This window comes from Rhamphochromis longiceps, linkage group LG11 (genome assembly GCF_057381845.1).
Source record: "Rhamphochromis longiceps isolate RC_006_pf linkage group LG11, R_longiceps_female_GT1.1, whole genome shotgun sequence".
NCBI lineage: Eukaryota > Metazoa > Chordata > Actinopteri > Cichliformes > Cichlidae > Rhamphochromis > Rhamphochromis longiceps.
In genome coordinates, this window is record NC_140567.1 from 16,876,090 (window position 1) to 16,891,770 (window position 15,681).

The following is a 15,681-nucleotide window of genomic DNA, read 5'->3' on the forward strand; positions in this document are numbered from 1 at the left end:
CGTCACATACACAGCAGAACACTTATTGTGGAGGTGATGATGAAACTGATCTAGTAAAGCAAAATCCGAGTTTAACTGGAAATCACTCTAAAACCTTTATTGGTTTTCCCTCTTATTAGAACTTTTGTCTTAGTTTTACTTTTTCTTGGAATATTACTTTCAAAATTAGCATGTATTTTTAGAACGGCCCCACGGGAGTCCCTGGTTTGAAAAAAAAAAAAATGTTCGTGGCTCCGGTGCGTCAGCCTGTGACTTCACTGGGCTGGAAGGAGCAGAGATGCTCTGCAGGAAGCTCCCAGTCATGACTGTGTGAGCGGTGAGACGAGAGCGAAGCGTGGAGCCTGCAGCACCTCCTCTCCTCTGGCTGCAAACTTCAGACCTCTTTATGATGTGTGAAGGGAAAAGCGCGCTGGAGTTTGATTTGATGGCTTTTCGATATCACAAAGTGTAATGGATTTCGCTGAGAAGAACAGACAATTTGACTGGATCCTGTGCGGATGAAATTAAGTTTTTAAAGGATTTATAGAAAGGGGCTCTTGGTGGATACAGTTCGTACTGTGGCCCTGCAGAGATTTTTCACTGTGTAATGCATGTTTCTGAAAGCTCGGTGTAATTTTCTTAAAACTCCAAAGAGCGACAGCTTCCTCTTGTCATGAAAAATCTCACCATGGATAACATGACTGTGGAAAATGACACTTCGGTGCACGACAACCAGACCCTTGGAGTGTGGACTGACTATTCATTTGAATACAAGGTGGCCAGCGTGTTTTTGGTGACTCTAATATGTGGGGTTGGGATCGTGGGGAATGTGATGGTCATACTGGTAGTCCTGACCACCAAACACATGCGGACTCCCACTAACTGTTACCTTGTGAGCCTGGCGGCGGCTGACCTAATGGTCCTTACGGCCGCCGGGCTGCCCAACATCACCGACGCCCTGCACGGGCAGTGGGTGTACGGCTACGCGGGCTGCTTGGGCATCACTTATTTCCAGTACCTGGGGATAAACGCGTCCTCCTGCTCCATAACCGCCTTCACAGTGGAGCGCTACATCGCCATCTGCCACCCTATTAAAGCGCAATTCTTGTGCACTCTATCCAGGGCTAAGAAAATCATCATGCTGGTGTGGGCGCTCACCTCTGTTTACTGCATCATGTGGCTCTTTCTGTCAGACACTAAAAAGTTGATCTATGACAACGTGGTGCTGCTCACCTGCGCCTACAAGGTGTCCAGGAGTCACTACCTGCCCATCTACTTCACGGATTTCACGGTGTTTTACGTGCTCCCTCTCATGCTGGCCACGGTTCTGTACGGACTGATCGCCAGGATACTTTTCATCAATCCACTGCCTTCGGATCCGAAGGACAGCACCAAGAAGTGGAAGAAGGAGACGACTCAGGGAGGGAGGATGATTAGCACCAGCTCCTCCAGCAGCACCACGGCTGCCTCCCGCAGACAGGTAGCTCATTATCGTCACCATCATCCCTGTAGCACTTTTCTGCGTGAGTTGGGTTGCGGAGGGACTGTATTTCGTTCCAATTAAAAACAAGTTAAATGTTTCATTTCCAGCAGATTTATTCTGCTTCTCTGCTTTTTCTTCTTCTTTTTAAATCCAGATAGATAGTCTGACAATGAAATGTAGCCCTGCGTTCAGTTATGCTAGTCTAAGTTTATGGTGACAGGAAAAAACCTGTCTGTTTGGGATTTGGAAGATTTTGTACCGCATGAAACAGAATGAGAACACCCAACCTGGGTTCCTTGGCTTATAAGCGTTTCTTTAAATAGAAAGAACGCTTTTTAAAAAGCCGTTTCTTTAGTGAAAGATCCACAGCTTCGTGGATTACAGACATTGAGAGAAATTAGACTATGTCTTCTCGTCCTTATCTCCGTGTGAGGGGGTAAAATTTTAAAAATCCTGCAAAAAACAAAAAAATCTCAAAAATCCTCAACTGCAATTCCATCAATGCTGCACCCATATCAGAGGCGGGGCTACATTCTTAATGGTTGTATTTCAGGCCGACATTGCAGGCACACACGTGTCTGCAGTCACGGTGCATGAGTAGTTGGTGGATTGTTGCGTTTCAGACACGTCTGTAGGGTGAGACCTCACCCTCTCCTGACGAATTTTCACTCGGACCCAAGCAGACCATGCAAATGCCTAAACTATACTGTCCCTCTAGCACAACAGGGAGGGCCTGTCTTAGTAAGGGGGTTTATGGAGGGGTTTAGGACAAATTCATATACCTAAACGCAGCTTCTGTTAATCTTATTTTATTCTGAAAACTTTCCATTAATCTTTAGTTCCTAAAGTACTGGTAACTGAGCCTGGTGGAGTGTAAAACCAGCCAGTTCATTTCCCTTTCTTTCTTTCTTTCTTTCTTTCTTTCTTTCTTTCTTTCTTTCTTTCTTTCTTTCTTTCTTTCTTTCTTTCTTCGTGGAACAGAGGAGATTCTATAGCTTAGGACTGAATAAGAAGCAGAAATTTTGAGATAGTCCATCCTAAATATAGGCCAAAAAATGAATTATCTTATCTTATCTATGTCTTTTGTTAAACACACGGCCACATGCAGTACTGCTAAACAGTCTAAAACAATTTCACTATCTATCTTCTGTTTAGTTTTTTCTTTTTAACATTTTAAAAACAGTTTTATGAATAAAACTGAATCCTCTAAAGGTAAGGACACCATGCCAGACACCTAGGTAGGCTGCAGGGAGAGATGTTTGTTTATCAGATCAGGGGAAGAAGCCTTCCTGGAATGACAAGGGGGTGTGGTAACCCTGAGGGAGCTCCATGCTCTGCTGGGTAGTCAGATCAGTTAACCCTAACTCAAATAGACTTTTAGTCCTTTTCTCCATCAGTGGGGTTTTTATTCTAACACATTTCTGCCAAAGCACAGCCAGATTTGCTTGTTATCGTCAGCATTCACAACTCAACACTGACACAACCAACAACCCCTCCCTCCTACCACATACCTTACCGAGTTACCTAAATGTCAACAGCAGCTAAGATTAGGCACTCCACTTGCTGATGGCACTTGCTCTGCCCCTATCCAAGTCAATTAGACTCACCTCACTGCAGCTGAGACAACATGTCATGAATATGGATACGGGTTGATTACATGCACGTTTAAACATCAAGATGTGGTGTAAATTAATAAATCCAATCTTTGTAAAGTTGTGATTAACGATTTGATCCAGTTACTTAATAAATTATATAAACATTAAATAGGTGTTCAAATAGGTCACTAATATTGACGAGAGACTTTCAAGCTGGAAAGATTTTTATCTCATCAAATCTTTTCATTTTTTTAACTGGATAGTTTGGTATGAGCCACTGATGTGTAGCATCAATGTTGCTTTGATTAAGTGATGCACCAATTGAGCAACAAGCTGATCAGCAGTATACTTGTCCCTCTTTCCCATGTTAGAATCATGGTAAAAACTATCCAGTCCCTGAGGGGTGTGCTTATGTAGCACACCCAAATTTTGTATAAATCCGCTGTAAAAAGGACCCATTTTCACTTTTGTTTTTTCTGATGTCATTATCCTCGGGTGACATAGGAACACACTGTACATGTAAACCTAATAAGCTTGCTTCACAGTACACCCATCTGGTGTGTGCTGCTAATTCAGGTGATTTTTGTACAATGCGAGTGACTCCACCCTAAAACACTTACCAGATAAATAATTGGCAAAACCCCAGTGCAGCAGTAAAAAGGTCAATCCACGCCTCGGTGTATGTGTAGCCTTGTTATTTGTTGCAATGTTCGAGCAGACCTGCTGGCATTTTCACAGCTTTTACGATCAACAAAGTTCTCAATTCAAATTATACCCCTAGTATATACAAGTGCAATCAGGTGAACGAAGAAGAGTTTTTGGCTTGAAACAGGTGATTTTCTGGTACTATAGCATGCTGTATTATAAGTTAGACCATTTTTGGCAACCTTTTCATGAAAATGTCCAAAGGTTGTGACAGTGTCTTGGTTTGCTGGTTCCAGATGATCAAAGTTGAGCACAAAGGTCTAAAGACAAAAGCAGAGTTCTGTATTTGATAGGGACTCAGAATTTCCAATCACCAAACTGGAAAAGTCGAAGAAAACACCCACTTGATAACTTGGACACATTTACTCAGCTCTGACATTCAAATTTTGTTCATAACCACTATGGTCAAAGGAAACTCTTATTACTGTCCACAGTAATCCATGTTTGACAGTAAGGCTCAGCGCTGGCACCTTCCTGCCTTTGCATTTGCATGCGTGAAAAGCTTTACGCTGAGAGGTGCAGCATGACCCCTAAGAACACAGATCCGAGCAGGCATCAATGGCATGACATTGATGAAGTCAGACACAGCATAAAAATGAGGAGCTAAGCTGGAGGTGGGTCACGTTGTATATGAGATTTGCAAGTGGGAAACACAGAAGTGTATCAGCTGAACCACCAGCTGTTTGCTTAGCTGTTATCAGCTCATATTGATACTGATATAAATAAATGGTCGTGACAAGTTTAAAATTTTTTAAAACAAGGTTTTTTGAAATTTAGTGTGGGGCAGCTTTCCTCTTCTGAGCTCAATATTGTTGTCTTTAAATATTGTAGTAACGCTCCACCATGTGGGAGCAGGTGAATGATGACCCCATATATGCTGCAGTTTTAAATCTTTGAACCCTGGTCAGAAGTTTTGTCATGAGTTTTTAAATCATGGCGTGCTGTTTTTAAGGACATTTTTTGTGCCATGAAAGCACATGTTGAGCTTTTTGTTTGCCATTTCAGGCTGTACCCATTGTAAAGAGATTAAATAACCAACACAGTGGCTGGGTGGAGGTGGCTTAAAGGCGGGAGAACAAAGGTTCATAAGGTCAGGAGGTAAACTGCTTATCCCCGCCTCAGGATTTGATTTTACCTTTTTTTTTCTTTAGAATTTTACATTTTGCCTATTCAATTTGGCAACACCACCAATTTTCAAATTATCCCAGTGCCTTCACATGAACCTTGAAATTAAAAAAAAAAACAACTTAGATTATCTGGTCAGTTGGTGACACCTGTGGTCACTAATAAGGATTTGTTTTGTTGTTGTTGTTGTTTTGTGTAGAGGTATTTTTAACACATTGTACTGTGCTCTGACATCTGAAACAAATAGGCTGTTTCACAGGAAAAGCCACTTCACCAGCTGAATGTTTCCAATGAGAAGCAGAAGTGTTTGATGTTCTGCAGCTGTATAATAGGGATGTTGATAGGCTGACCACACTGAGAACAAATTTGTAGATGAACTACAGAGTTGCATACATTAAATAAATTAAATCCCAAAGGAATCACAGTCAAAACTATGCAGAGTGTTAGTTACAGACAAAAACTAATATTAGCAAAAAAAAAGTTAGGGGTGAAATTTCATACACCACATAAAGATGTTTTTTCATTTAACTGTGGGGAAGGCGCAGCTGCATGTAAAGACAATGTCGATGCATGATAGGGTGTTGGTTTTGTGCATGCTGGCTCATAGCTTACTGGGTAAAAAGCTGTTGAACAACCCTGTGCAGTAGTGCAATGTGTTGGGCTTCATTTACACCTGATGAGCATTTAAAAACTTTTTATTATGCTGTCCGAAACAGGTTCGTCTTGTAAATGAGTTATTGAATCTCAGTGAGATTACCTGTAAAAATAAAAGTTAAATAAAAAAAAAAAGCTTCTTTAACACATGAATGAATTTTTTTCCCAGGTGACAAAGATGCTCGCTGTGGTGGTGATCCTGTTCGCCTTACTTTGGATGCCCTATCGTACCTTGGTGGTGGTCAACTCTTTCCTGGACAAGCCCTACCTGGACACCTGGTTCCTGCTCTTCTGCCGTCTCTGCATCTACCTAAACAGTGCCATCAACCCCATCATCTACAACGCCATGTCTCAGAAGTTTCGTGCCGCTTTTAAGAAATTGTGTCACTGTGGCCCTCAGCGCATGGAGAAGCCTGCTTCCTACAGCGTGGCCCTCACCTACAGTGTCATCAAGGAAACGTCCAACGGGGAAAGTCCTGACCACTTCACCACAGTTATGGATGAGCTCCACACACCGTCTGCTCAGTACCTACCTGCCAGCATCCTGCCAAATGCCAAAAAGATGGTATATGAAGAGCCTTCTCCGTCGAGCAGGGATGTCAAGGCCTGACTAGAAACAACCTTTTTTCACCTTGTTCACTGCAAGTGAACAAAAAAAGGAGAAACTCCAGAGTGTGCCTGAAACACAGCTTAATCCCTAGTCCATTCCCTCATTATCAAACAATACTTAAATAGTCAGCTTCAGACAGAAGTATATACTAAATGGACGTTCACTCATTTTCATTTCATTTTCTTAACCGCTTGTTAACTTGGGTTTGCAAGCAGCTGGCGCCTATCCTAGCTATCATATGGTGAAAGGCAGGGTGCACCCTGGGAAGTTCGCCAGTCTCTTGCAAAGCAATCACACGGAGACAGACCACCATCCACGCTCACCTTTACAGCTAAGAGTAATTTAGAATCACCTGTTAGCACAACACACGTCCTAGAGGAGTACCCACAGTGACTCCATAGAGGCACAGCGAGAACATACAGTGGATTCAAACCTAGGAACTGGCTGTGTGATGAGACCTTGTTTATGTACAACTGTTCTTCATATTTATGGCTGATCACTTTCTATTCGCTTGACTCTGCCCAGCTTCCTCTCCCTGTTCTGGGAATGGAGCTCTTATTTTCCTTTGACCTAAAGTGGTTAGTAACAGTCAGACGATTACTTTTATCACCACAAGTATGCCATAAGCATACCACATTGCACACTGACAACTAATCATAGTAGTATTCTGTTACATCGACAGTTCGGTTGATGACTTTCTGTCAGTCTAATGACATTTTGATATAATTTCATTCTCTGGCCAGGTGTGTGTTAGCATGGAGCAGGTGCCCATGTTGTATTATTCCTTTTGTTAATCTTATTCACAGCACACGGCAACATTCATGAGTAGACCAAGAGGATGTGAACCCTCTACCATGACATGCTGTCACACTGGACTATAGTTGAAATAGCAACACACTAAACACACTAAAATAAAGATAAATTATTTCAGTGGGGTGGACAACTAGATGCTAGCGCAGGTGTTCAAGAGTTTACAGTGAACCTATAAATGAGGTTCATTTAGATGCGTCCCAGCAGATTCCTGGGTTCAAGTTTTCATTTTATTTATCATCAAGCATTTTATAAAGTTTATCTGTAATGTAACTAAGTGCTTTTGCTGTAAAGTAACATTTTACTTTCTTTTATGTTTACATTTTTGAGTGTTCTGTACAATATTAGACTTTTGTTTTGTTTCTGTGCTTGGACTGCATACACTGTATCACCTGTACATCAAAGCCTCTCATTTCTCAGTCGTTAAAATGTTCTGTCATGATAAATATTTATATTGTCTGCATTACGCAGCCCCATAGGATATCGTTTTACCAACCCTACCATACACAAAAGCAAATACAAAACTCTTTTTCCGTTGCTAATGTACCACTAGAAGGCTAGTACAGGATTTTACATAAATCCAATGCACATGACATTTTAGTCTTGCTACAGCACTACAGGGAAAACACAGATGTGGAATTATGTGACCTTTTAAAAATAGGTCTAAATATGAGAACAACTTTATCTTGCTTTCTCAATTTAAAATCCACTGATGGCTAACGATTTCTCTGTGGATTTCAAACTAAACAGTGACAAACACTAAAGTCTTCTGTTGGCTACTGTGACTATGACAGCTGTGGAATCAGAGCCCGTGGGGGGGGGGGGTGAGTGGCCGGTGTATCATAATGATAAGAGAAGAATGTGTAGCTCTGATGTGCAGAAAGAGAGGCTGTTTGTTAAAGGGTCTGGTAACAGTCGTGACAGTAATTCACTGAAACTGCAGATTGCAGCACTTTTGTGGGATTTATCCGCTCAGCAAAACCCAACAGAGCAATGATGGAAGGTGTAAATAGATCGCAACGACGTGCCATACTTGAGCTGGCGCAATCCACACTGTGTATATTGCTCACACCCCACTATTAAAGGATGAATTTTCTAGTGTTTCTTTGAGCTACATGTACAGTGTGTGTAAACTGAAGACGGCTCAAGGGGATAAATAAGTAAGGAGCTCAGTGAGAAGGGCCTTTTTTGTGTTAATCTAAAGGCTTTTTTCTGTCAATATTGTGAAGTTGCTTGAAATTGATTGTGCAGTGCAATGTGAAATTCAATTGGTATTGTGTTTTCAAACATGTGGCAGCAAAATGGAATTTGTATTTTTCATTTTTAAAAAAAATAATAGCTCATTTTGATCTATTGTTCCATCAGTGTGTTTACCATCATTTCACAACAGCGGGTGGGGGCTGAACTCCAAAGTGGAAGAAAAAGACCGTGGTTTGTAGTAGTTGTAGCGTAAAGTACCTCTTATTCGTACAAGTTTCAATTTCTTCCTTTGTTCTCGGTTGAAACATATTTCTTTGACAAACAGCTGCGATGGAGATTTTTTGTTCTGCACGGTGCACTGTCTGCAGCATGAACTCAGGCTTTTGTGAAGTGCTACCTGATGAGTTTCCATCTGATGCAGTGTGGGGTTTTTTGTGCACTTTTCTTTCTGCAGGTGGCTTTTCTCTGCTTTATCAGTTTGATGGCTTGTTTTGTATTTTGTAACCTTCTTTGTCAATAATAAACACAGATGATAATTACACGACGCTGGAGATGGTGCATTATTGCTACGTCGATATACGCTCTTTTGTTCCCGATTCTCTACAGCTCCACCACTTCTGATCTATTACCAGCAGCCATTGAAGAAACTGCCTCATCCAAGATACCCTTATGAATCAGGCACAGATAGCTCTGCGAGCTGCGATCACACCGAGGACATCAATCACAGGTGTTGATTGCTTCGTTCTGAAACCACTCAGCATGTGGTGGCCTCGTCTCCTCTCGCTGAAAACTATCAGAACCCAAATGTGCTCAAAACAAATAATGTGACAACCGTGTGAAATTTATGTTTACTGTAGGTAATGTCACTAAATATCTGATCCGTCAAAGCTCCCTCAATTTTGTTAAGTGATAATGCCACCACTGGAGTCACACAGTAATTTCCCATGCACTGTGGTGGAGCTGGAAAGAGCTTAATGTGCCAGGAGAGAATGTCCCTGGAACACGGAGGCACTGTTTGCCGACTGCATTTCATCAGCTGCACGCACTCTAGCTGTAATCTGACTGGCACACAATTGTTTTCACAAATGCATGTGAAGACACAGATTTTATTTTAATCCCCCTACTGTTTGTTGCTCTGTGTCTAATTTGTAAACTTATTTGGAAAGCTTTCCGCTTGTGGTGGAACTTGAATAATGAAAAAAAAAAGGTCTTTTCAGCAACTCCCTTATTCAGAAAGCTCTGCATATTTGAGTTGGCAGGTTTTATACTGGATGCCATTCCTGAAGCAACCTTAAAGGGATTTGCGTCTTCTCAAAATAGCGATCTTTCACATCTTAAGTGAATGTGAAAAATGCTAAACTATGGAGCTACTAAAAGTAAGAATAATATTATCCATCAAATTCATCTGTAGCTTTCATTATTGTATCTTTTTTGATGAATGAAATTACATTCTGGTGGAAGCAGAGAGTGTTCTAACTGGACAAGCAGGAGGATGACAACTGATGCGTGAATTTTGAGATGTCTACCAGCTCATCCCTGCTTGTTATTTTATCACTGCTCCAGCTGGCTGTTCTTGTCAGGCTAAAATGACCCTCTGGCCACTGGTAAATGTCCCAGTGCTCCAGATAGGCAGTCTGCCACAGAATGTTTTAAACTATGGACTCAGGCTCACGTTCTTCAGTATGCAGATCTATTCCTTTTTAGCCTGACTTGTCAAACTGACTTGCTTTTCTTTTTTGATTGTTACCTGCAACGTGTTCTAACTAGAAACTGCAACTAAATATTTTTGGAAATGGGAGTATAAATATAAGCTAAACAGAATCAAACAAAGTGTGTCTCAAAGCTATAACTCTTTCCTTTCTTCAGTGTCTTTTAATGCTAAAAAAAAAAAAAAACTCAAGCAAACTAAAATGCAGCACTGCAAACCATGTGAGAAGTTCACACTGCTTTTTGCTCAGATGTTCTGGGGGCAGTAAGTAAGGAGAAGGAAAGTCTTGTGTTTCTGAATATTGCATATATCTGTGATTAACCTCTGCTCCTTTCCAGGTCATCTGCTACTTCAGCTAGTATACAGGCTCACAGGTGTGAAAGATTACCTAAAACTAATACTGAGATCAGATTATGGAAAGTATGTATGTGCAACAATTATTTTCCCCTATCACACTCTGTCCAAAAGAAAAAAATGCATATGACTTTAGCAATGTAAGCATTGTGGCCTTACAGTGATAGTGCCTCTGTTCCAGACTGCATAGTGCTGATATTTCTCTGAGGGTGGATTGCCTTAAAAGTTTGCGCATGAATCTCAGAGGATAAATCGAGATGGCTTTGATGATCACTGGTCTTTTTTATCTTGTGCTGCCCTGAGGTTCAAGTATGTGGCTCTTTGTGAAATGTCCTGACAGCTATTGAATGAATTTCCATAAACTTTCCAACAGACATTCATGCCTACTTAGGATAAATTATTAGCACTTCAGCTCAGAATTATAGCTTGTTCAATAATTCAGCTCGTGATCTACTCCAATGAGTGAACATGGCAAATAATTGCCAAACATTAGCATGTTAAAGATGAGAACATGCCACACAGATTTGAAGAGTTGTCTGTACCTAAGTATGGCTTAATAGCACAACCTTTAATCTTTACTCCTGCTTCTTTTTTTATGCTTGACAATGGTAGAACTTGTTCTTGCGCAATCAAAAACACGGTGATGGGAAAGCCGAATGTTTCACAAAATTTCAGTGAGTTCGTCATCTGTCGGGTTCAGATTTGAGGGTCGGGAGTATTATAACAGAGCTGATTACATATTCACACTGCCCACCCATTCGCCTAGTTTCTTTGAACTGGAATAAAAATGCAAAGCCCACCTTCACTGCCAAGTGATGGTGAAAGGTTCAGTTGTCATTTGTAAAACCATTTCAGCCATTGCTGCAGCTGAAAAGAAGAAACCATTGAACAGCACCTTCAGGGCTCTAACACAGGTCAAGGTGAAACCTGGAAAGTCAAAGAAACATGCAAACAAATAATTCCAAGAATATATGCACATAATCAGTGACCTCCTCAAAGAAGGAACACATACATAACTACCACGCAAAAAGGATGAAGCGCTAAAGAACTTGTCTTTCTTCTCATTCCCTCATTCAAACTCAAAGAGTTTGGGGAGTTTGCAAGTGAATTTCCAGTTTAGAATAAGCTTTCTGGCATAGAGGACAACCTAGATGTCTGTGAGGTGAGTCCAGTGGCAGAACCCCAAGCCAGGCAATGCAATGAGAGTGTGAGGTATTAATTCTGAGTCTATCTGACAGACATTTAATTGCCGTGGCTCAAACCTTTTCCATTACAAAACAAAGACCAAAAACTGATGATCAGCCAAGTTTGCAACTCATGCAGGTAGCACCACCAGCTGCAAAGTGACTTACTCTGCTCAGTGAACTCAGTGTACAGTTTTGAACTGCATTAAATTGTTTCTAATGAGAATACATTAAATCCGGTGCCCCAGTACCCAGATGCTGCTGTCTTTGAGTGCTTTCCACCTCATTTACATCACAATAATAGTAATTATGTTACAAGAAGGTCAGGATAATATTTCCATATTCATGGAGTTCAAATGTGAATGAATCTTACGGTGATTGAAATATCAACTGACATTAATTGGTGCTACCTTTTATACAGTTAGTCCCCAAGCATATTTCTCATGTGTGACCACTAAATCAAAGCTTCATTAGAGAAACAGCTGAGTAAACCCCAGCAGTTGATATACTGACATGCAACTAATTCAAGCTTGCCAAGACACCTGCCTTTGATTATACTCCTGTCAGAGTATTACACTACTAAATAGGAGTAAAAGCCACAGAGGTACCAGCTTTTTCCACCGACTGTTTCTAAACACATTTATTCAGTGAAAAGGAGTAATGATAATAAAGATGCACTGGCCTGGGAGAGCCACATTGCTTTGACAGAGTTTCAAACTATTGAAAAGTAGACAGGAAGTCAGACTGAAGTAGCCAAGAGGATTAAACGCCTCAGCAGTGGGCAGCTACACCGATGGCATGTTCCTGGCTTATTCCCTGCTCAGCTTTCTAGCCCTATTACATATTCAGTGCCGGGTAATTTTCATGTCCATTTTGAATATGAGGAGCAAGACGGGAAATTATGTTTCAACCCTGAGCAGAATGCCAAGAAAGAAATTTTAATGGGCAAAGAACACTGTTGTGATAATTTAGCTCTTATTCAAATTAGAAGAATAGAATAGAATAATCCTTTAATTGTCCCACAAGGGGAAATTTGGTTGTAACAGCAGCCAAAAAGACAAATATACAAACAAACAGTACACAGGACACGGAACAGAAACATACACAATTTTTCTTACATATTTACATTAAGATGTAAATACAATTACCATTGTAGGCTGGATGTGAAAGGATGTGAAATATTGTAAAAGTAAAAATAGTTGAAATACAACAGCACAAGTGTGCACATAGAAATATTGCTTTGACCACAGACAATATGAGAGAGTCAGAGTCAGATTGATTTCTAATTGAAATGAAAGGTTTTTTTTCATTTTCATCTTAATAATAATTTAAAAATAACTGTGCAAATATGTGTCCTGAGGCACTTCAAAAACATTTGCTTCTAGAAAGGCGTTGCTTTGACTTAAAGAGGAATTCACTGAGATGTATATGCTACTGCTAACTAGCTAGCAACAGTAGTTAGCCAAGACAAGCTACACCTTATGTGATCCTGATCAAACTGTCAATAAGGATATTAATATAATAGAATAAAAGCAGAATTATAAATTCACTAATTTGTGTGTATCAACATTTTGAGATATGTGCACATAAATATTTGTTCTCACTTTAATTTACCTCTCATTTTCAGAGTGCAAATGATTAGCAAAACAACTATGGTGGCATTTTGAAAAAAATAGGGATTCATCACATCACAACCAGGAAGTAATTCCAAAAACATAAAAATACAAAGTTAAAGTGAAAAAAAAAAGAGAACTATACAACTCAAATAGCAGACAGCAGTAGGATGGTCAAAGAGGTTGGAATTATGGCTGTTCTTTCCAATCCAGTAACTCCGCAAGTGGCAGTCATTATGTATCTGCTAATTGACTTTAAGAAACAAACTTTAACTGGTCCGTACACTGACTTTGTCTGACATCACACATTTGCCTCCTACTGATTCTGATGATCATCTTGGAAATTAGTAAAGGCTAAAAAAGTGGAAGAGCTTATCTGTTGCCAAGGCCATATGTGTCATGGTCCTGGGTTGTGTGACCCAGTGTTTGAGGTTTTTTTTTATATATCTTTGGTATTCATTTGTGCCCTAGTTTAGTTCATCTAGTTAATTTCTAGGTTGCTGTTTACTCCTTTGTTTCTTAGTTGTTTATGTCATCTCCTCCTGTACTCAGTCTCCCTGGTTCGTGCGTCTACCTGTCATGTGTCATGTCTGTGTGGTTATGTTAAGTTCATGTCATGTCTAATCTCCATGTTTCCTGTTTTACTTTGAAAGTCTGTGTCCAATGTCAGTGTATTTAGTTTCACTTCTCCTGTCCTGTCTTTAGGTTCATGTGTGTCAGCTGTGCTCCCATGTGTGGCCACTTCCCTTGATCATCCCTTGTGTGCATTTAGTCTCTGTGTTTCATTCAATCTGTGTTGCGTCGTCTGTGTTCCACACCCTATGTCATGTCAGATTCCAGGTTTAAAGTTTATTTTTCTGCTCATCTGTGTCCGCACCTGGGTCCTCCAAACACTCTCCACACGGTCAGCCACTGCGGACCATGACCCATATCTATGATATTGCTGATAAACAAACATCAGATTGCCTCTTGTCTTTCTGGTTTTTCTCTGAAGACTTTTAAAAACACACATTGCTTCTTGGAGTATTTATTAATGTCAAAGTATTTATTAATGTCACCTGTCTTTATCCTGCATGCAAATGACCAAATACATTCTAAAACCTATGTTAATATGTCCTCTGATGGGAGTCTATTTCCCCCTTGCAGACACCTTTTCAACACCACAATAAGATGGGCAACTTTATCAAACAGTGTGAGACTTAGTGCCTCACTCTGAATGTCTCTAAATGAAATGCTCCTTGATGCAGGGCAAGCTGTTGACTATACGCAAGAAGTTATGACAAGAAGTTATCAAAAAAACAAATTGCCCCGAGATAATCCACACGTATACGGAGATAACATGCAAACTCCACCCCATCTAATGCTTTTTTCTTATTTTAGCCATATTGTATGTTTAAGCTTCTGGGTTGGATTATTATATGAAACACTGGTAAGGTTTCAAATTGCTCAGGCTTCAGACTGCTTTGAATTCCCCCTTTTTAATGTTTATTTTCTACTGAAGCTGATTTACCTGTATGGTCATCTGTTCCCACAGCTGTTTAACCTTTAATCATTTCTTCTTAGCTTCCAGAGTGAGTTTGCTCATTTCGGTTTAGCTTTTACTGTTTAAAAATGTTTGATTTTAGTATCGTCAGTGTTTTAGTCTTTTTCATTATTAGGATATAATTTGTTTGAGTTGGGGGGGAGATACAGGGAGGGTTTTTTTTCCCTGCAAATCAAATACTAGAATAAAGATACAAAGGAGCACAAAAAACCCCAAACAGACAACATGCTTTTAAATTTAGTGGTCCTCATCTTAATGCTCTGACATTCAGAAAAAAACATCCACAGCATGCACAAAAAATGCAACAAAATGTTTCATTTTGTTTTAAGACACTTGAGGCTGTATGGGGTTAGGAGTTACATCATGTTGATGTGCTGTTGCAGAGTCCTAGAGGGCGACATCAGAGAAAGTAACCCGACAAAGCAAATGAAAAGCAGGACCACCAGCACAAAACAGCAATAAAGGTAATTGAAATGAAGGAACATAACCACTTATAGAGGCTGTTTTTGTTTGTTTTTATTTTGTCCCTTCATTAAGCTCCTGAACTCCAATGTTAAAGATTAGTAGAATATGGAAAGGCATATATGCTGGAACAATAAAGCAATTTGCAACACTACAAAAAATCCTTCTTTTCATCTTTCATGTTTTCATCTTTCCATGTATGTTTTCTATGATTTCTGTGGTTTTATTTATAGTCAGATACCAGATGTAAAGCAAGGAGTGGTGCCATACAGACTATAACTTTCTCAATATGCTGTTACTAAAAACCTTTATGGTATTTTGATGTGAAGTTTTGAGACAATATTTCCTAAGCTGGTGTAAAGTGGAAAGAGATTAGATAAGATTAGATTAAGATATAATAAAGTTGTGAATAAAGTATACATGTTGCCGTTTTGTGAGAGCTAAGATCCTGTAGAATTTGTTTGTGGTTAAAATGAATCCCAGTGCTCCCTATTCGTCAGTAGCGCAGCTTCTGCAAAACTGCTCTAAGGCGTAAGCTACAAACCTTGATGGTACATACAAGCATCAAGCGAGGCATGAAAAATCTGGACTGAAGAGGGGAAAATAAGACCATGCTGGCTAATGTTTCCATTACCTCAGCCAATCAAAATGTGAAG

General features: G+C 40.0%; 1 protein-coding gene across 1 annotated transcript; it reads left to right on the forward strand.

Moving 5' to 3' along the window:
- Positions 1–278: 278 nt before the first annotated feature.
- Positions 279–8,702, forward strand: trhra (thyrotropin-releasing hormone receptor a). Its single transcript, XM_085422519.1, has 2 exons — positions 279–1,459; positions 5,711–8,702. Exons 1-2 carry the CDS (start codon positions 653–655, stop codon positions 6,149–6,151), a joined length of 1,248 nt encoding a protein of 415 aa, XP_085278645.1. The 5' UTR covers positions 279–652; the 3' UTR covers positions 6,152–8,702.
- Positions 8,703–15,681: the final 6,979 nt, after the last annotated feature.

Bases quoted from the DNA above. Each gene is read 5' to 3' on its own strand.
- trhra (XM_085422519.1), top strand. From the start codon at position 653: ATGAAAAATCTCACCATGGATAACATGACTGTGGAAAATGACACTTCG. The intron at 1,460-5,710 runs GTAGCTCATTAT...TTTTTTTCCCAG, and splicing joins CGGCTGCCTCCCGCAGACAG to GTGACAAAGATGCTCGCTGT.